Source organism: Petromyzon marinus, chromosome 76, assembly GCF_048934315.1.
Source record: "Petromyzon marinus isolate PM22_M1 ecotype Great Lakes invasive population chromosome 76, UKy_Petmar_22M1.pri1.0, whole genome shotgun sequence".
NCBI lineage: Eukaryota > Metazoa > Chordata > Hyperoartia > Petromyzontiformes > Petromyzontidae > Petromyzon > Petromyzon marinus.
Window position 1 is genome coordinate 1392442 of NC_133742.1, and position 20801 is coordinate 1413242.

A 20801-nucleotide genomic window follows, 5' to 3' on the forward strand; every position below is an offset into this window, starting at 1 on the left:
ATGAGTCAGATGGCTTATATGACCTCCTGCTAGATTTTTGTGCAACCCATGGGCTTGTAATTATCAAAACGCTGTTCCGGCATCGGTGCATCCACACAACATCATGGATGCATGCCGGGTCCAAGCAAGAACATCTGCTGGACTACATAGTGACGGACCAGCGAATGCGAGCCCATGTCCTTGACACCAGGACCTACCGTGGAGCTGATCTGCCCTCTGACCATGGACTTGTCATCTGTAAGATGCGCCTGCCATTCTTCCACTCCGGTGGTGGGTGTACACCCAGGAACCCATTCCAACCTAAAGTGGCCTGTTCTCAGCTAGCTGATGAAAGTTGCAAACGAGAATTTAATCATCGCTTGCGGCTGGGGTTGGCATCGTCCCCCACTCCTCCTGATGTCGAGGGAAAATGGTCGAGGTTTAGGACTGACTCATACAGCTGCAATAGCTGCTTTGGGTACGCGGTCCAGACCTCCCCAGAGACCCTGGCTGACAGAGGAGGTGTTCAAGCTGGCTGAGAAAAAGCGACAGGCCCACTCTCATCGTCTACAGCATCCCACGTCAGAGAATGAGGAGGCTTACTGCAGCCTTCGCTCGGAGGTTCGGAGAGCTGTGAGGCGCTGCAAGGATGGGTGGTGGTCGCGGGTTGCTGAGGAGATGTAGTCTGCCTCAGTGGCCCGTGATCACAAATTTAACTACATCAAAAAAGTAACCTGCAGCGCCACACCTATTACCATCATTAGGGGAAAGAACGGTGATCCAATCTCCGACCCCCAGGAACACGTTTGGATAACAACGTGGGGCAAAGTGGGGATGACCCTGCTGAGGCTGCGGTGTCTCAAATATTGAAAGAAGTGACCCGCTGTGAGTGGCTGGCTGAGGTGCCATCTATTGAGGAAATACTGAAGGCGATTGAGAGTCTGAGACCAGGAAAGGCAGCAGGCAGAGATGATCTCCCAAGAGAAATGCTGAGGGAGGGTGGCGTTTGCACACAGACTGCCCTATATGACATCATAACAACAGTCTGGACCACTGGACGGGTTCCGCAGGATTACAAGGATGCCCTGGTGGTCCCGCTCTTTAAGAAGGGGGACCGCACAAACTGTAACAAGTACAGGGGCATCTCACTCCTCAGTGTGCCGGGAAAGGTGCTGGCAAGGATAATTCAGCATCGCCTTGCCAGGCACGCTGAGGAGAGGTTTGCGGAGCCCCAATGCGGTTTCAGGAAAGGGCGGTCCTACACAGATGCCATATTTTCTGTCTGTCTGCTACAGCAGAGGTGCAGGGAATTCCAACAAGACCTGCATCTCTGCTTTATTGACCTGGTAAAGGCCGATGATACCATCAGTAGGCCTGGGCTCTGGGTTGTTCTTCGTGCTTTCGGAGTCCCTGACCCGCTGCTCACGATCATTAAGGACCTTCATGATGGTGAGCAGGTCCAGGTAAGACTACATGGCCGGGAGTCGGAGCTATTCCCTGTACACCTTAGGGTGCGACAGGGATGTCCTTTGGCTCACACATTATTTGATATCTATTTCCACCATGTAGTTCGTAAAGCCTTCAATAGCTGTACCGGAGGAATTTCCATCTGGTACAGTTGCAATGGGATGCTGATCGATGCCCGGGTGCGGTCAAGGGATGGCTCCCTATTGCTCAACCACGTTATGTATGCTGATGATTTGGTAATAGCTGCTTATGCAGAGGAGGAGTTGGAGACGCTGCTGCTGAGACTGGAGCGTGCCACTAAGAGGTGGGGCCTTACCATCAGCCCCACCAAAACTAAGCACCTGCCTGGGTATTTTGTACCATCGGACACTCCACCCCCACAACTGCCAATCGGTGATGGGGCAGTTGTGGAGAGAGTGGAGAGTTTCCCATACCTGGGCAGTGTGCTTATGACCGGCTCCAGTTTAACAGCAGAGGTCTCACTCCGAATCAATCGAGCGGCAATATCTTTTCATTGGTTGCGTAACCTGGTCTGTCGCTCCGCACTAAGCTTCAGGTCTTCTCGGCCACGGTCATTTCCTCCCTTCTCTACGCTTGCGAAACGTGGACCCCCCTAATGGAACATTTTCGCCAGTTAGAAACATTTAGGCTGGCCTGCCTACGATCCATCCTGGGTTTAACCAGACTGGATTGTGTGAGGAGCTCACAAATCCTTGAAAGATCTGGGCAAGGTCCTATCGGTGAGCTCCTCCGGCGGGCAAGGCTGCGATGGCTGGGTCATGTAGCCCGCATGCCCAGCCACCGCATGCCGAAACAGCTTTTGTTCGGCCGGATCGAGGGTATAACACACACTCTATGTATGTGTGTATGTATAAACACACACTCTATGTATGTGTATGTATGTGTGTATAAACACACACACTATGTACGTGTATAAACACACACACTATGTATGTGTGTATGTGTATAAACACACACACACTATGTATGTGTGTATAAACACACACACTATGTATGTGTGTATGTGTATAAACACACACACTATGTATGTGTATAAACACACACTCTATGTATGTGTATGTGTATAAACACACACACTATGTATGTGTATGTATGTGTGTGTGTATAAACACACACACACACTATGTGCGTATGTATAAACACACACACATACTCTATGTGTGTGTATGTGTTTGTGTGTATGTGTATAAACACACACACACTCTATGTATGTGTATGTATGTGTGTGTATGTATAAACATACACACACATACTCTATGTGTGTGTATGTGTTTGTGTGTGTATGTGTATAAACACACACACACTATGTATGTGTGTATGTTTATAAACACACACACTATGTATGTGTGTGTGTATAAACACACACACTATGTATGTGTATAAACACACACTCTATGTATGTGTGTATGTGTATAAACACACACTCTATGTATGTGTATGTATGTGTGTGTATAAACACACACACACTATGTATGTGTGTGTGTATAAACACACACACACTATGTATGTGTGTATGTATAAACACACACACACACTATGTATGTATGTATAAACACACACACTATGTGTGTATGTATAAACACACACACACACTATGTGTGTATGTATAAACACACACACACACTATATGTGTATGTATAAACACACACACACACTATGTGTGTATGTATAAACACACACACACTATGTGTGTATGTATAAACACACACACACTATGTGTGTATGTATAAACACACACACACTATGTGTGTATGTATAAACACACACACACACTATGTGTGTATGTATAAACACACACACACTGTGTGTATGTATAAACACACACACACACACTATGTATGTATAAACACACACACACTATGTATGTATAAACACACACACACTGTGTGTATGTATAAACACACACACACACATACACACTATGTGTGTATGTATAAACACACACACACACGCGCGCACACTTTCTGTTTGCTGAGTTCAGCACTGATCCCCACAGGACCCCGGCAGCCCATGCAGAGCAATTAGCCTGGCACACAGCGACAAGCCCAGAGGGAGCACAGAGAGAGGGGGGGGGAGAGGGGGAGAGGGGGGGGAGAGGGGGGAGAGGGAGGGGGAGAGGGGAGAGGAGAGAGGGAGGAGAGAGGGGGAGAGAGAGGGGAGAGGGGGAAGAGGGGGGAGAGGAAAGAGGGGGGAGAGGGGGTAGAGGGAGAGGGGGGAGAGAGAGAGAGAGGGGGGTAGAGAGAGGGGGGGGGGTAGAGAGAGAGGGGGGTAGAGAGAGAGAGGGGGGTAGAGAGAGAGGGGGGGGGTAGAGAAAGAGGGGGGTAGAGAGAGGGGGGGGGGTAGAGAGAGGGCGGGGGGTAGAGAGAGAGAGAGGGGGGTAGAGAGAGGGGGGGGGGGTAGAGAGAGGGGGGGGGTAGAGAGAGAGGGGGGTAGAGAGAGGGGGGGTAGAGAGAGAGGGGGTAGAGAGAGAGGGGGTAGAGAGAGAGGGGGTAGAGAGAGAGAGAGAGGGGGGTAGAGAGAGAGGGGGGGGGGTAGAGAGAGGAAGTAGAGAGAGGGGGGTAGAGAGGGAGGGGGGGTAGAGAGAGAGAGGGGGGGATGGGGTAAGAAGGAGGAGACTAGAGCGTGAAATCTTCCATTTAAACAGGGGAGGAGGGGGGTTACATAAAGAAAAGCATGAAAAACAAAAAAACGAAATGATGAGCGGAGCAAAGTGCCGACTACACCGAGCATCTTCTCGTTTCCTCTGATCGTAAAAAAAGAGAGAGGGGGAAGTGATAATGACATGGGATGGAAGTGCACACCGCTGATGGTGGTGATGGTGATGATGGTGATGATGGTGGTGGTGATGGTTCTGGTGATGGTGGTGATGATGGTGATGGTGAAGATGTTAGTGGTGATGGTGGTGATGGTGATGTTAGTGGTGATGCTGGTGATGGTGATGTTAGTGGTGATGTTAGTGGTGATGTTAGTGGTGATGGTGGTGGTGATGGTGCTGGTGATGGTGATGACGGTGGTGATGGTGGTGATGGTGGTGGTGATGGTGGTGATGATGGTGATGGTGAAGATGTTAGTGGTGATGGTGGTGATGGTGATGTTAGTGGTGATGCTGGTGATGGTGATGTTAGTGGTGATGTTAGTGGTGATGTTAGTGGTGATGTTAGTGGTGATGGTGGTGGTGATGGTGCTGGTGATGGTGATGATGGTGGTGATGGTGGTGATGGTGGTGGTGATGGTGGTGATGATGGTGGTGATGGTGATGATGGTGGTGATGGTGGTGATGGTGGTGGTGATGGTGGTGATGGTGGTGGTGATGGTGGTGATGGTGGTGATGGTGATGGTGGTGATGGTGATGTTAGTGGTGATGGTGGTGATGGTGATGTTACCTTGGAGTCACCACCACCACTCCCACACTCCCCCTTGTCGTACCACCATTTATTCTTCAGCTTGTCCAGGAGGCCCTGCTCGTTGAGCTTCAACACGGCCAAGTTCACCGCGTTTCTACATTAACAACAACATCAACAACATCAACAACAACATCAACAACATCATCATCAACAACATCATCATCATCATCAACATCAACAACATCAACAACAACATTATCAACATCATCATCAACAACATCATCATCAACATCATCATCATCATCAACAACATCAACAACATCATCAACATCATCAACACCTGGGTAGCGGTGTTGAGTCTATGGGCAGTGTTAAGTCTATGGTGCAGTGTTGAGTCTATGGTGCAGTGTTGAGTCTATGGTGCAGTGTTGAGTCTATGGTGCAGTGTTGAGTCTATGGGGCAGTGCTGAGTCTACGGTGCAGTGTTGAGTCTATGGTGCAGTGTTGAGTCTATGGTGCAGTGTTGAGTCTATGGGCAGTGTAGAGTCTATGGGCAGTGTTGAGTCTATGGTGCAGTGTTGAGTCTATGGTGCAGTATTGAGTCTATGGGCAGTGTTGAGTCTATGGTGCAGTGTTGAGTCTATGGGCAGTGTTGAGTCTATGGTGCAGTGTTGAGTCTATGGTGCAGTGTAGAGTCTATGGTGCAGTGTTGAGTCTATGGGCAGTGTTGAGTCTATGGTGCAGTGCTGAGTCTATGGTGCAGTGTTGAGTCTATGGGCAGTGTTGAGTCTATGGTACAGTATTGAGTCTATGGTGCAGTATTGAGTCTATGGTGCAGTGTTGAGTCTATGGGCAGTGTTGAGTCTATGGTGCAGTGCTGAGTCTATGGTGCAGTGTTGAGTCTATGGTGCAGTGCTGAGTCTATGGTGCAGTGTTGAGTCTATGGGCAGTGTTGAGTCTATGGTGCAGTGTTGAATCTATGGTGCAGTGTTGAGTCTATGGGCAGTGTTGAGTTTATGGGCAGTGTTGAGTCTATGGGCAGTGTTGAGTCTATGGGCAGTGTTGAGTCTATGGGCAGTGTTGAGTCTATGAGCAGTGTTGAGTCTATGGTGCAGTCTTGAGTCTATGGGCAGTGTTGAGTCTATGGGCAGTGTTGAGTCTATGGTGCAGTGCTGAGTCTATGGTGCAGTGTTGAGTCTATGATGCAGTGCTGAGTCTATGGTGCAGTGTTGAGTCTATGGGCAGTGTTGAGTCTATGGGCAGTGTAGAATCTATGGGCAGTGTTGAGTCTATGGTGCAGTGTTGAGTCTATGGTGCAGTGTTGAGTCTATGGGCAGTGTTGAGTCTATGGGCAGTGTTGAGTCTATGAGCAGTGTTGAGTCTATGGTGCAGTGTTGAGTCTATGGGCAGTGTTGAGTCTATGGGCAGTGTTGAGTCTATGGGCAGTGTTGATTCTATGGTGCAGTGTTGAGTCTATGGGCAGTGTTGAGTCTATGGTGCAGTGTTGAGTCTATGGGCAGTGTTGATTCTATGGGCAGTGTTGAGTCTATGGGCAGTGTTGATTCATTGGTGCAGTGTTGAGTCTATGGGCAGTGTTGAGTGTATGGTGCAGTGTTGAATCTATGGTGCAGTGCTGAGTCTACGGTGCAGTGTTGAGTCTATGTTGCAGTGCTGAGTCTATGGTGCAGTGTTGAGTATATGGGCAGTGTTGAGTCTATGGTGCAGTGTTGAGTCTATGGTGCAGTGTTGAGTCTATGGGCAGTGTTGAGTCTATGGTGCAGTGCTGAGTCTATGGTGCAGTGTTGAGTCTATGGTGCAGTGCTGAGTCTATGGTGCAGTGTTGAGTCTATGGGCAGTGTTGAGTCTTGGTGCAGTGTTGAATCTATGGTGCAGTGTTGAGTCTATGGGCAGTGTTGAGTTTATGGGCAGTGTTGAGTCTATGGGCAGTGTTGAGTTTATGGGCAGTGTTGAGTCTATGGGCAGTGTTGAGTCTATGGGCAGTGTTGAGTCTATGGTGCAGTGTTGAGTCTATGGTGCAGTGTTGAGTCTATGGGCAGTGCTAGATGTGAAGCTTTCATGACTGCAAGGATCCATACTCTTTGGTTCTATTCGGTAAAGTCACCACGTAGGTAAAAAATAAAACAACAAAAATCACGACGTTTCGGCCACAACACAAGCGGCCTTCATCAGGTGAAGGGACCAGATTGTCTCGAGGACAGCGCTGGAGTGAAACACAGCCAAGCTCAGACCGCGACCTTTAAGCTGTGTGAGAGGAATTAAGGTGCCTTGACAAAGGAATTAGCATAAACATTTGCATTTTAATAGGCGGACTTAGCATGATGAAAGGTAGGGGAGGGGGTCCACCTGTGCAGGCTGGCGAGGCATGCTGGTTGTGTGAAAAGGGGATTTTAAGAAGCTGCGAAAGTTTGGGGTACCACTACTTGAAAAATATTCTGTACCATTGAAAATTAGTTTAATGTTTGGTTCGATTTAGAACATCTTTCCAATGGCTGCTTAATTTGAAACCATCTTCTCGGTTGAAATTGTGTCCGTGTTTGTAGATCTGAATTGCCTCGTGAACAAATCTCTGTGATAAAAACCCGTGGGTTTGCAAAGAACCTTGGTATCGGAGAAAATTACATCGTGATCACCCACAGCGTTGTGACAGTGATCAGCTACGGCAGAAGAATTCGTTCTGCCGTGTTTCAAATCTGATTTGTGCTCGCGAATTCGGTCAGAGACATGTCGCTTCGTCTCCCCGATATAGCAATTACCGCAGGTACAACTCAATTTGTAAACCCCGGGGTACTGTAAGTCAGGAATGACATCCTTCACGGATGGGATCAGATCACGAATTTTGTGTACTGTATTGAACCGGACCTGGATCTTTTTTGTTTAGAATTTTGGAAATCTTTTTAGTAACGCCTGCTATATATGGTAGTGTGATGGTTTTGACCGGAGTATCAAGTGGTTGTTTCTGTATGGAGGGAAAAACAGCTTGGCGGATGGTACTGTCAGAGTATCCATTCCTTTTGAGGGCCAGGTGTACATGTTTTAATTCACTGGTCAGGTGGTGTTGGTCCGAAATGCAATGAGCCCTATGGTATAAAGTTTTGATGAGAGAATTCTTCTGAGCTGGGTGGTGGTCGGAATCAGGCTTCAAGTAGGAATCTGTGTGGGAGGGTTTCCTGTATACAGAATGCCCCAATGAGCCATCAGGTTTCCTCTTAAACAGAACATCCAAGAATGGTAGCCTGCCATCCTTCTCCACTTCCATGGTGAATTTGATGGCGGGATGTCTGGAATTGATGTGGTGTAGGAAAAGGTTCAGAGCTGGGAGGCCATGTGGCCAAATGATGAAAGTGTCATCCACATATCTCTTCCACAGGGAAGGTCTGAGGGTGGCAGTCTGGATGACTTCCGATTCAAATTTCTCCATGAAAGCATTGGCTATCACTGGTGATAAGGGGGATCCCATGGGGGTACCCTAATTTTGTTTGTAGAAGGAGCCATTCCAAGTAAAGTAGGTGTTGGTGAGGCAGTGCCTGACCAAAGTAGGTACCTCGGGGTTTAGTCCATGTTGTACCAAATTTTCAATTATATCAATAGTATCAGGTACCGGGACCTTGGTGAACAAGGAGACCACATCGAAGCTGATAAGGATATCGTCAGGGGACAGTACAACGTCCTTGACCATAGAAACCAATTGGGCAGAGTTAAGTACTGCTGAGGAGGTCTTGCCAGTGAAAGGTAGCAAGGTATCCGACAGAAAACGTGCCAGCTTATAGGTAGGGGAGTTGATCGTGGATACGATGGGTCGTAGTGGAGTGCCTTCCTTATGAATCTTTGGAAGACCATAGAATCTAGGTGGTCTTGCAGCAGAAGGTTTTAGGGAGGGACGTTTAGTTTGTTCGATTAGGGGGGTCAAACTTGTGATGATCTTGTTGGTTTTTATAGTTAGGCTATTATTAGGGTCATTTTTGATTTTTGAGTAACTACCATCATTGAGTAGGCCCTGAATTTGATTGTTGTATGAGTTTTTATCCATAATTACAGTTGCATTGCCCTTGTCGGCTGAGAGGATGACTATATCATGTCTCTCTTTTAATTTCACGAGTTCAGAGCGTTCATCTTTGCTGATGTTGCTAATGGGTTTCTTAGCATTCTTAAGAATAGTAGCTATTTCAGCTCTCGCGACGTCTGCTTGGATGTGTCCTATACGTTTGAGGGCTACATAGACCTGAGAAATGATATCATCTATCGGTATATGTTTTGGGGTGACAGGGAAATTCAGTCCTTTAACCAATACTGTTTTCAGATTGTCCGAAATCGGGGTGCTACTCTGATTGATAACAATTTTGTTAACATCTAGTTTTGTGATCTGTGGAACCGGGTTTTTCTCTGATAGGTGGTTGAATTTAGCAATTAGGTTAGCTTTACATTTGATTGAAAGTGAATCGGCAGAAGAAGCAGTCATGTTGTCTATGTGGTTCCAATCAGGTGACATTTTTTGTGTTAACGTTAAATGAGCTTGTAGGAGAGTCCTGTCTAAAGTATCGAGTTCAAAACGGAGTAGTCTTATCCTCTCTGAGATTAAAGAGAGGCTGGCCTTAAACAAAATCTGTTTAGAATTCGGTGAGGACACAGCAGCAGAAGTGAGTGTGAAGGCGATGGGCATTACCTTGTGGTCTATGGGCAGTGTTGAGTCTATGGGTAGTGTTGAGTCTATGGTGCAGTGTTGAGTCTATGGTGCAGTGTTGAGTCTATGGTGCAGTGTTGAGTCTATGGTGCAGTGTTGAGTCTATGGTGCAGTGTTGAGTCTGTGGTGCAGTGTTGAGTCTATGGGCAGTGTTGAGTCTATGGGCAGTGTTGAGTCTATGGGCAGTGTTGAGTCTATGGTGCAGTGTTGAGTCTATGGTGCAGTGTTGAGTCTATGCTGCAGTGTTGAGTCTATGGTGCAGTGCTGAGTCTATGGTGCAGTGTTGAGTCTATGGGCAGCGTTGAGTCTATGGGCAGTGTTGAGTCTATGGGCAGTGTTGAGTCTATGGTGCAGTGTTGAGTCTATGGTGCAGTGTTGAGTCTATGCTGCAGTGTTGAGTCTATGGTGCAGTGCTGAGTCTATGGTGCAGTGTTGAGTCTATGGGCAGCGTTGAGTCTATGGGCAGTGTTGAGTCTGTGGTGCAGTGCTGAGTCTATGGGCAGTGTTGAGTCTATGATGCAGTGCTGAGTCTATGGTGCAGTGTTGAGTCTATGGTGCAGTGTTGAGTCTATGGGCAGTGTTGAGTCTATGGTGCAGTGTTGAGTCTATGGTGTAGTGTTGAGTCTATGGTGCAGTGTTGAGTCTATGGGTAGTGTTGAGTCTATGTTGCAGTGTTGAGTCTATGGGCAGTGCTGAGTCTATGGTGCAGTGCTGAGTCTATGGTGCAGTGTTAAGTCTATGGTGCAGTGCTGAGTCTATGGTGCAGTGTTGAGTCTATGGTGCAGTGTTGAGTCTATGGGCAGTGTTGAGTATATGGTGCAGTGTTGAGTCTATGGTGCAGTGCTGAGTCTATGGTGCAGTGTTGAGTCTATGGTGCAGTGTTGAGTCTATGGTGCAGTGTTGAGTCGATGGTGCAGTGCTGGGTATATGGTGCAGTGTTGAGTCTATGGTGCAGTGTTGAGTCTATGGGCAGTGTTGAGTCTATGGTGCAGTGTTGAGTCTCTGGTGCAGTGTTGAGTCTATGGTGCAGTGTTGAGTTTATGGTGCAGTGTTGAGTCTATGGTGCAGTGTTGAGTCTATGGTGCAGTGTTGAGTCTATGGGCAGTGTTGAGTTTATGGGCAGTGTTGAGTCTATGGGCAGTGTTGAGTCTATGGGCAGTGTTGAGTTTATCGGCAGTGTTGAGTTTATGGGCAGTGTTGAGTCTATGGTGCAGTGTTGAGTCTGTTGTGCAGTGCTGAGTCTATGGGCAGTGTTGAGTCTATGGGCAGTGTTGAGTCTGTGGTGCAGTGCTGAGTCTATGGTGCATTGCTGAGTCTATGGGCAGTGTTGAGTCTATGGTGCAGTGTTGAGTCTATGGTGCAGTGCTGAGTCTATGGTGCAGTGTTGAGTCTATGGTGCAGTGTTGAGTCTATGGGCAGTGTTGAGTTTATGGGCAGTGTTGAGTCTATGGGCAGTGTTGAGTCTATGGGCAGTGTTGAGTTTATCGGCAGTGTTGAGTTTATGGGCAGTGTTGAGTCTATGGTGCAGTGTTGAGTCTGTTGTGCAGTGCTGAGTCTATGGGCAGTGTTGAGTCTATGGGCAGTGTTGAGTCTGTGGTGCAGTGCTGAGTCTATGGTGCATTGCTGAGTCTATGGGCAGTGTTGAGTCTATGGTGCAGTGTTGAGTCTATGGTGCAGTGCTGAGTCTATGGTGCAGTGTTGAGTCTATGGTGCAGTGTTGAGTCTATGGGCAGTGTTGAGTCTATGGTGCAGTGTTGAGTCTATGGTGCAGTGTTGAGTCTATGGGCAGTGTTGAGTCTATGGTGTAGTGTTGAGTCTATGGGTAGTGTTGAGTCTATGGTGCAGTGCTGAGTCTATGGTGCAGTGTTGAGTCTATGGGCAGTGTTGAGTCTATGGTGCAGTGTTGAGTCAGCCACCGCGATCACCGCCGCCGCCGCCGCCACCACCACCACCGTCTCTCACCCGAGGTCGGAGCCCTTGGGCGTGGCGATGCCGTAGCCCTTGGAGTCGAGGTTCCCGCCGACCTTCATGGTGTCGCAGGGTTTGCGCTGCTCGATGTACTCGTTCATGGTGGACTCGAGCAGGTAGGCGTACTTGCCCTTGGACTTGCGCACGCGTGCCACCCCCTCGGGCGTCGTCCTCACGAACACCGTGGGCTCCGCTGACTTCATGTACGACCACATCTTCTCGAAGACCGCCAGCTTGGAGCGCTGTGGTGCCGGGGGTGGGGGGGGGGGTGGGTGTCGGAGTGGGGGAGTGGGAGATGTTGATCGATGATCAGTCGATCATTTTTTTTTTAATGAGCTAAGTCGTGCTGAGTCTATGGGTAGCAGTGTTGAGTCTATGAGCAATGTTGAGTCTACGGGTCTCTGTGTTGAGTCTATGGGTAGCAGTGCTGAGTCTATGGGTAGCAGTTATGAGACTACGGGTAGCAGTTATGAGACTATGGGTAGCAGTGCCGAGTCTACGGGTCTCTGTGTTGAGTCTATGGGTAGCAGTGCTGAGTCTATGGGTAGCAGTTATGAGACTATGGGTAGCAGTCCCAAGTCTACGGGTCTCTGTGTTGAGTCTACGGGTAGCAGTGCCGAGTCTACGGGTCTCTGTGTCTATGGGTAGCAGTGCCGAGTCTACGGGTCTCTGTGTTGAGTCTACGGGTCTCTGTGTTGAGTCTACGGGTCTCTGTGTTGAGTCTACAGGCAGCAGTGCCGAGTCTATGGGTCTCTGTGTTGAGTCTACGGGTAGCAATGCCGAGTCTACAGGTCTCTGTGTTGAGTCTACGGGTAGCAGTGCCGAGTCTACGGGTCTCTGTGTTGAGTCTACGGGTCTCTGTGTTGAGTCTACGGGTAGCAGTAACGAGACTATGGGTCTCTGTGTTGAGTCTACGGGTCTCTGTGTTGAGTCTACGGGTCTCTGTGTTGAGTCTACGGGTCTCTGTGTCTATGGGTAGCAGTGCCGAGTCTACGGGTCTCTGTGTTGAGTCTACGGGTAGCAGTGCCGAGCCTACGGGTCTCTGTGTTGAGTCTACGGGTAGCAGTGCTGAGTCTACGGGTCTCTGTGTTGAGTCTACGGGTAGCAGTGCCGAGTCTACGGGTCTCTGTGTCTATGGGTAGCAGTGCCGAGTCTACGGGTCTCTGTGTTGAGTCTACGGGTAGCAGTCCCAAGTCTACCCGTCTCTGTGTTGAGTCTACGGGTAGCAGTGCCGAGTCTACGGGTCTCTGTGTTGAGTCTACGCGTAGCAGTGCTGAGTCTACGGGTCTCTGTGTTGAGTCTACGGGTAGCAGTGCCGAGCCTACGGGTCTCTGTGTTGAGTCTACGGGTAGCAGTGCTGAGTCTACGGGTCTCTGTGTTGAGTCTACGGGTAGCAGTGCCGAGTCTACGGGTCTCTGTGTCTATGGGTAGCAGTGCCAAGTCTACGGGTCTCTGTGTTGAGTCTACAGGTAGCAGTGCCGAGTCTACGGGTCTCTGTGTTGAGTCTACAGGTAGCAGTGCCGAGTCTACGGGTCTCTGTGTCTATGGGTAGCAGTGCCGAGTCTACGGGTCTCTGTGTTGAGTCTACGGGTCTCTGTGTTGAGTCTACGGGTCTCTGTGTTGAGTCTACAGGCAGCAGTGCCGAGTCTATGGGTCTCTGTGTTGAGTCTACGGGTAGCAATGCCGAGTCTACAGGTCTCTGTGTTGAGTCTACGGGTAGCAGTGCCGAGTCTACGGGTCTCTGTGTTGAGTCTATGGGTAGCAGTGCTGAGTCTATGGGTAGCAGTTATGAGACTATGGGTAGCAGTCCCAAGTCTACCCGTCTCTGTGTTGAGTCTACGGGTAGCAGTGCCGAGTCTACGGGTCTCTGTGTTGAGTCTACGGGTAGCAGTGCCGAGTCTACGGGTCTCTGTGTTGAGTCTACGGGTCTCTGTGTTGAGTCTACGGGTCTCTGTGTCTATGGGTAGCAGTGCCGAGTCTACGGGTCTCTTTGTGGAGTCTACGGGTAGCAGTCCCAAGTCTACCCGTCTCTGTGTTGAGTCTACGGGTAGCAGTGCCGAGTCTACGGGTCTCTGTATTGAGTCTACGGGTAGCAGTGCCGAGTCTACGGGTCTCTGTATTGAGTCTACGGGTAGCAGTGCCGAGTCTACGGGTCTCTGTGTTGAGTCTACGGGTAGCAGTGCCGAGTCTACGGGTCTCTGTATTGAGTCTACGGGTAGCAGTGCTGAGTCTACGGGTCTCTGTGTTGAGTCTACGGGTAGCAGTGCCGAGTCTACGGGTCTCTGTGTCTATGGGTAGCAGTGCCAAGTCTACGGGTCTCTGTGTTGAGTCTACAGGTAGCAGTGCCGAGTCTACGGGTCTCTGTGTTGAGTCTACAGGTAGCAGTGCCGAGTCTACGGGTCTCTGTGTTGAGTCTACGGGTAGCAGTGCTGAGTCTACGGGTCTCTGTGTTAGAGTCTACGGGTAGCAGTGCCGAGTCTACGGGTCTCTGTGTCTATGGGTAGCAGTGCCGAGTCTACGGGTCTCTGTGTTGAGTCTACGGGTAGCAGTGCCGAGTCTACGGGTCTCCTTGGAAACGGCGGGTGCAGTGCTTGACAGAGTGCTGCCCTACCGACTCTACGGTCCTACTGGGCGATGTCACTGGTCACGTGGGGAACGACGGAGATATCCGGAGAGGCGCGATTCGTTGGAATGGACCCCCTGATCTGAACCCGGACGGTGAGATGCGATCGGAATTCTGCGCTGGTTCACGGAATGCCAGTGGCAAAAAACCGCGTGCGAATCGAGATTTGAGGTTTTCGTGACTGCACAGATCCATACTCTTTGGCCCTTTCGGTGGCAAAGTCACGTAGTGGGTATGAAACAAAATAAAATCGAATCACGACGTTTCGGGCGTCACGCAAGCGTCCTTCGTCAGGCGGGGCGGACGCTTGTGTCGCGCCCGAAACGTCGCGATTCGGTCAACGTTATTTCGTTTCACACCCCGCTACGTGACTTGGCTACCGAAAGAACCAACGTGCATACCGCGTGTGAGCACCAGAGCACCTTGAGGCCCGAAGGTCCACGACTAACTTTACCATCGTATTATTGGACCCAAGGCCGTGTGTTCCGGACGCTCGGGCGAAGAGAGGGGGCAGAGCTTTCAACTGATCACCACCTGGTGGCGAGTTGGATCCGACGCTTTTGGGCACCGACCAGATATAGGCGCGGTAGGTCCCGACGGACAGCGCCCGGTTCTCTGGGAACGTCTGGCGGAAGACCCGGCGCAGAAAGATTTCAACGTCCACCTCCGGGAAAACTGCTCTCGCACCACCCCCCCCCCCCCTCCCCGCCCCGGGGAGAGGCCGTGGACACCGAGTGGACGATGTTCAGGGCCCTCCGAAGCTGCGGCCCCGAAGGGCAGTTGGTCGGCAACCCTGGGGGGGGCCCCGCTGGTGGACACCGGTGGCGAGGGAGGCCGCCGGGTGGAAGGGGGCTTGCCGAGCTGCGCCCGATTGAGGGCTGCCGGCTTGCCGAGAGGGCGGCGGGAGGAGGAGGAGCAGTCGCTGAAGCGAAAGCCCCCGGGTGGCGTGGGAGGAGTCTGGGGAGGACGTGGAGAGGGACTACCCGGGGCAGCGTCAAAGATGGGCTATGCCCATTATAAACCTTAGAAACAGCATGCCTTTATAGTGGCTTCTCCCCCCATCCCACCACCCCCTTTTTTCCACCTGATGACTGTCGCCCGTGTTGCGATCGAAACGTCGTTTTACGTTGATGTTTTGAACCCATCGCCGTGACTTTTACTGAAAGACCCAAGAAGAATAAGCGTCAACGGTGTTCTATAGGAAAGGCAAAAACAACAAACATCCGAGGCTCTAGGACGGCCCGGGGGGCTGTCCTCGGCAAGGGCGGCGGAGTGACGTTGAACGCGGCCTCAAGAGGCAGTCGCGAGGTGGAAGGAAACACTCCGAGGAGCTCCTCAACCCGGTGGGAGTGCCCTCCTCTCAGGGGGGGCGGCGTCCACCAGCCGTCTCCCTCCATCTCTCTCCGTGTCACCCAGAAGAACTCCTCGGTGGAGCCCGAGTCGAGCGTGGCCGCAGGCGATCTCCATCTGTCTCCCTTCTGCCTCCCGCAAATCTCCCTCCATCCTGGATTTGAAGCTTTCGTGACTGCAAGGATTCGTACGCTTTGGTTTTTTTTTGGTAAAAGTCACGTGGGTTAAATATCTCCCCTCCATCTCTCTGCATTCTTGATTCGGAGCTTTTGTGACTGCAAGGATTCATGTTTTTTGTTTATTGTAGTACGGAGTTAGACTGATGGCCTTAATCTAAGTTTTCTTGTTGTTGTTGTTTTTGACTTGCATCCCACTGGGATTTTTGCACACAGCGTTGGTGTACGGTGCTATTTCAGGAATATTTTGATGTTTTTTTCCCTGGGTTTTCTGTTTGCACAGGCACACACGTAGTCACTTTAAGAAGTTTTTCTTGTTCGTGTTTTTGTTTTTTTGTTTGTTGCGGTTGCACCCGATTCAAGAGCCGAATGGCTCACAGGGGCTACACCCAAATAAATGAAACTATGGAACTATACTCTTTGTTTTTTTCGGTAAAGTCACGTAGGTAAAATATCTCCCACCATCTCCCTCCCCACCCGCACCCCGTCTCACCCTGAAGAACTCCTTGGTGGAGCCCGAGTCGAGCGTGCCGTAGGCGATCTCCATCTGCTTGGCGAGGTCCTCGGCGCTCTCGATGGGTGACACCATGCGCTCGACGGTGAGGAAGGCGGCCAGGTTGGCCGTGTACGACGAGATGATGATGAGGGTGAAGAACCACCACACGCCACCCACGATGCGGCCCGGCAGGGATCTGGGCCAAGCGGCAAGGAGCGCGGGGCGGGCGGGGTGTGTGGGTGGGTGTGTGGGTGGGTGGGTGTGTGTGGGTGGGTGTGTGGGTGTGTGTGGGTGGGTGTGTGGGTGGGTGTGTGGGTGGGTGGGTGTGTGGGTGGGTGTGGGTGGGTGGGTGTGTGGGTGTGGGTGGTTGTGGGTGTGTGGGTGGGTGTGGGTGGTTGTGGGTGTGTGGGTGGGTGTGTGTGGGTGGGTGTGGGTGGGTGTGTAGGTAGATGTGTGTGGGTGGTTGTGGGTGGGTGTGTGGGTGTGCCGATGGGTGCGTGTGTGGGTGTGCGAGCGGGCGGTTGTGTGGTTGGGTGTGTGGGTGGATGTGTGGGTGGGTGGATGGGTGGATGTGTGGGTGGGTGTGTGGGTGCGTGTGTGGGTGAGTGTGTGGGTGTGCGAGCGGGTGGTTTTATGGTTGGGTGTGTGGGTGGGTGTGTGTGTGGGTGGGTGTGTGGGTGGGTGTGTGGGTGGGTGGATGTGTGGGTGTGCGAGCGGGTGGTTGTGTGGTTGGGTATGTGGGTGGGTGTATGTGTGGGTGGATGTGTGGGTGGGTGTAGGTGGGTGGGTGTGTGGGTGTGCGAGCAGATGGTTGTGTGGTTGGGTGTGTGGGTGGATGTGTGGGTGGGTGTGTGGGCAGGTGTGGGTGGGTGTGTGGGCAGGTGTGTGGGTGCGTGTGTGGGTGTGTGAGCGGGCGGTTGTGTGGGTGGGTGTGTGGGCAGGTGTGTGGGTGCGTGTGTGGGTGTGTGAACGGGCGGTTGTGTGGTTGGTTGTGTGGTTAGGTGTGTGGGTGGGTGTGTGGGTGTGTGTCGACGAGCGAAAGACGAATGGACGAATTGATGGACGGACGGATTGATGGAGGGGTTGATTTATCGACGGAATGATGGATGGATGGCCAGATTAATGGATGGATTAATGGACGGATTAATGGACGGATTTATGATGGATTGATGGATGGACGGATTGATGGATGGATTGATGGACGGATTAATGGACGGATTGATGGACGGATTAATATATGGATTGATGGATGGATGAATTTATCCACAGATTGATGGACGGATGAATAAATGGATTGATGGATGGATTCATGGATGAATTGATTGACAGATTGATGGATGATGAATAAACGGACGCGTGGACAGATAAGACGGCCCGGTGTTGGAAAGAATGAGAGGCAAATGGACGGGGAGATTGGCAGATTGAGACGCAGACGGGAACGTTTACACACAGCCAGATGGCTCGACCAATTGATGAGACACACACAAATAAGATCGATGGGCAGAATGTGTCGACGGACAGACACGGAGAGAGAGATGGACAGGAGGGAGGAAGCGGATGGAAAAACAGACGGACAGGATTGTGGATTGACGGACAGGACGAATGAACCTGAAGATGGATTGATGGACAGACGAAAGGGTGGATGGATGACTTTATTCAAGGACAGAGAGGCCTGATGTACAAGTGGATGGCATGGACCAATGGGGGATAGACGGATGGACGGACAGACGGTTGGATGGAAATACGGACGAACAGAAGGACCGATGGTCAAATGGAGATTCAGTTGGACGGATCGGAACGGGGGGGGGACGTATGAAAAGACGTCTGGACATACAGAAGGGCCAGGATGGACGGAGAGACGGCGAGGCCAGTGGACGGTTCGATGTGCGGACAGAGAGATGGGCATCGTGGGCGGATTGATGGGTGGATGGACTGGGACAGGTGGACAGATGGACGGACGAGACGACTACGGACAGATGGGCAGACAAATAGACACAGGCGGACGGAACGTGCGGCGTTGTAACACGCAACGCTGTAACGTGGAACGCTGTAACGGTGAACGCTGTAACGTGTAACGCTGTAACGCGGAACGTCGTAACACAAAACGTCGTAACGTGGAGCGTAGAGTGGAACGTTGCTGCGACGCGGAACGTGCGCCGTTCTAACGCAGCTCGCGAGCGGTCAACGGCGAACCCCTCTGTTTTGAGCGGCACGGCGCGGTACGGGTAACGCGGAGTGATTCCACGGCACGGAGGCGTGGCGTGCCCTCGGTTATCTGTCCCCCCCCCCCCCCATGGACATCTCATAACTGGCCGTGGTGTGCAGAGTTAGCAGAAGTAGTGCATCGGTACGGTTATCGTTATTGCATCGCAAGTGGGGGGGGGGGGAGAGAATCGCTTTCGCTCTAAATGCGTTTCACTCTCTTAACGAGGAACTTTTCACGAGCGCATCATCACTACTACAGCTACTACTACCAGCAGCACGGTAATCGAGGACTCGCTCGATCACCGTTCTTGAGCGGCTGTCGGAATGAAGTGGCCCCCCCGCAAACTAATCGTGAAATGATTCACGATTAGTTTCTGTTGTGGTGGGGTTAGATCATCGTCGGTGTGAATCCATAGATCTCTGTGCGAGTCTACGGGTCTCTATGTGAGTATATGGGCCTCTGTGTGAGTCTACGGGTTCTCTATGCGAGTTTATGGGTCTCTATGTGAGTCTATAGATCTCTGTGTGAGTCTACGGGTCTCTAGTTGAGTCTATAGATCTCTGTGTGAGTCTACGGGTCTCTATGTGAATCTGTGGGCCTCTGTGTGAATCTATAGATCTCTGTGTGAGTCTATGGGTCTCTATGTGAGTCTATGGGCCTCGGTGTGAGTCTACGGGGTCTCTATGCGAGTCTATGGGCCTCTGTGTGAGTCTATAGATCTCTGTGTGAGTCTACGGGTCTCTATGTGAGTCTACGGGTCTCTACGTGAGTCTATGTGCCTCTGAGTCTATGGGTCTCTATGCGAGTCTATGTGCCTCTGTGTGAGTCTACGGGTCTCTATGTGAGTCTATGGGCCTATGTGTGAATCTACAGATCTCTGTGTGAGTCTATGGAGTATAAATACATTCATGTTACTGATTCTGATATTTGTGCATCCCCGAAAGCACTAGAAATCATCGGCAAGGAACCCCCCAACATCACCATCACAACCATCACCACCATCACCACCGCCACCACTCACAACAACCGACATTCGCCACTAAGTGGCGGTGACATCACGACGGCGCTTGTGCCAGGCTACGTGCACGTTAAGGCCACGTGAAGTGTCGAACGCCCGCTGGCAGGAGGTCACGGGGCAGACCCAGAATGCCACGGGTCGACTGACGAAGATGACTGAGATGACTGGCTGATGCACCACCTGTGCCACCTACTGTGCCAACCTGCTGTGCTTTAGCCACCCGGCGCTATGCTCGTTGTTGTGAGCGTCGCTCCTCACCCCTCCGTTGTTGTTGGAGGGCGACTGCCTCCAACTGCCCAATAGCGTCCTTCACGAGCCTCCTCCACAGAGGCTGATCTTGACACCACTGGAACTGTACCGGTGATTGGCAAGTCCACTCAGCTCCACATCCTCTTGTACCACGTCACTCCATCTCTTATCTAGCCCATGCCACGCCCGTTTAGCCCCCTCTATCCAGCCGAACAAAAGCTGTTACGCATGCGGTGGCTGGGCATGCGGGCTACATGACCCAGCCAACGCAGCCTTGCCTGCCGGAGGAGCTCACCGTATGGGACTTTGTCCAGATCTTTCAAGGATATGTGAGCTCCTCACACAATCCAGCCTGGTTAAACCCAGGATGGATCATAGGCTCGGCAAAATGTTTCTAACTTCGAAGATGTTCCATTAGGGGGGTCCACGTGTCGCAAGCACAGAGAAGGGAGGGCATGACCATGGCCGAGAAGACGTGCATCTTCATGTGAAGTGACAGACCAGGTAGCTTCCACACAGTATTACGCAGCCGATCAAAAGATAATGTCACTCGACTGATTTGGAGCGAGACATCTGTGTCAAACCAAATCCAGTCATGAGCACACTGTCCGGGTATGGAAAACTCTCCACTCTCTCCACAACTGCCCCATTAACAATTGGAAGTTGTGGGGGTGGAGTGTCTGATGGCACCAAATACTCAGGCAGGTGCTTAGTTTTGGTGGGGCTGATGGTAAGGCCCCACCTCTTAGTGGCACGCTCCAAGTTCAGCAGCAGCACCTCCAACTCCTCCTCTGAGTGAGCAGTAATCATCAAATCATCTGCATACATAACGTGGTTGAGCAATAGGGAGCCATCCCTTGACCACACCCGGGCATTAATCAGCCTCCCATTTTATCTGTACCAGATGGAGTTCCTCTGGTAAGCCATCGAAGGCTTCACAAACTACGTGAATTAAATAGATGTTAAATAATATGGGAGCCAGAGGACATCCCTGTCGCACCCCAAGGTGTACAGGGAATGGCTCTGACTCCACGTAGTTTTACCCGGGCCCGCTCACCATCATGAAGGTCCTTAAATGATCGTGAGAAGAGAGTCAGGTACTCCAAAAGCACGAAGAACAACACAGAGCCGATGCCTACTGATGGCATCATAGGCCTTGACCAGGTCAATAAAGCAGAGATGCAGGTCTCGCTGTAATTCCCTAC

At 51.1% G+C, this 20801-nt stretch overlaps 2 protein-coding genes across 2 annotated transcripts in view; both read right to left on the bottom strand.

The window, feature by feature from the left end:
• The window catches only part of LOC116936956 (chromosome-associated kinesin KIF4-like), a 210960-nt gene that overhangs the window by 94353 nt on the left and 95806 nt on the right, over nucleotides 1–20801 (bottom strand).
• Nucleotides 1–20801, bottom strand: part of LOC116937868 (uncharacterized) — a 77997-nt gene that overhangs the window by 12140 nt on the left and 45056 nt on the right. Inside the window, exons 11-13 of the mRNA XM_076056557.1 lie at nucleotides 16121–16319; nucleotides 11473–11720; nucleotides 4851–4965 (exon numbers count right to left, since the gene is read on the bottom strand). Of these exons, the coding sequence (XP_075912672.1) occupies nucleotides 4851–4965; nucleotides 11473–11720; nucleotides 16121–16319 (562 nt within the window). The remainder of the gene's footprint in view (nucleotides 1–4850; nucleotides 4966–11472; nucleotides 11721–16120; nucleotides 16320–20801) is intronic.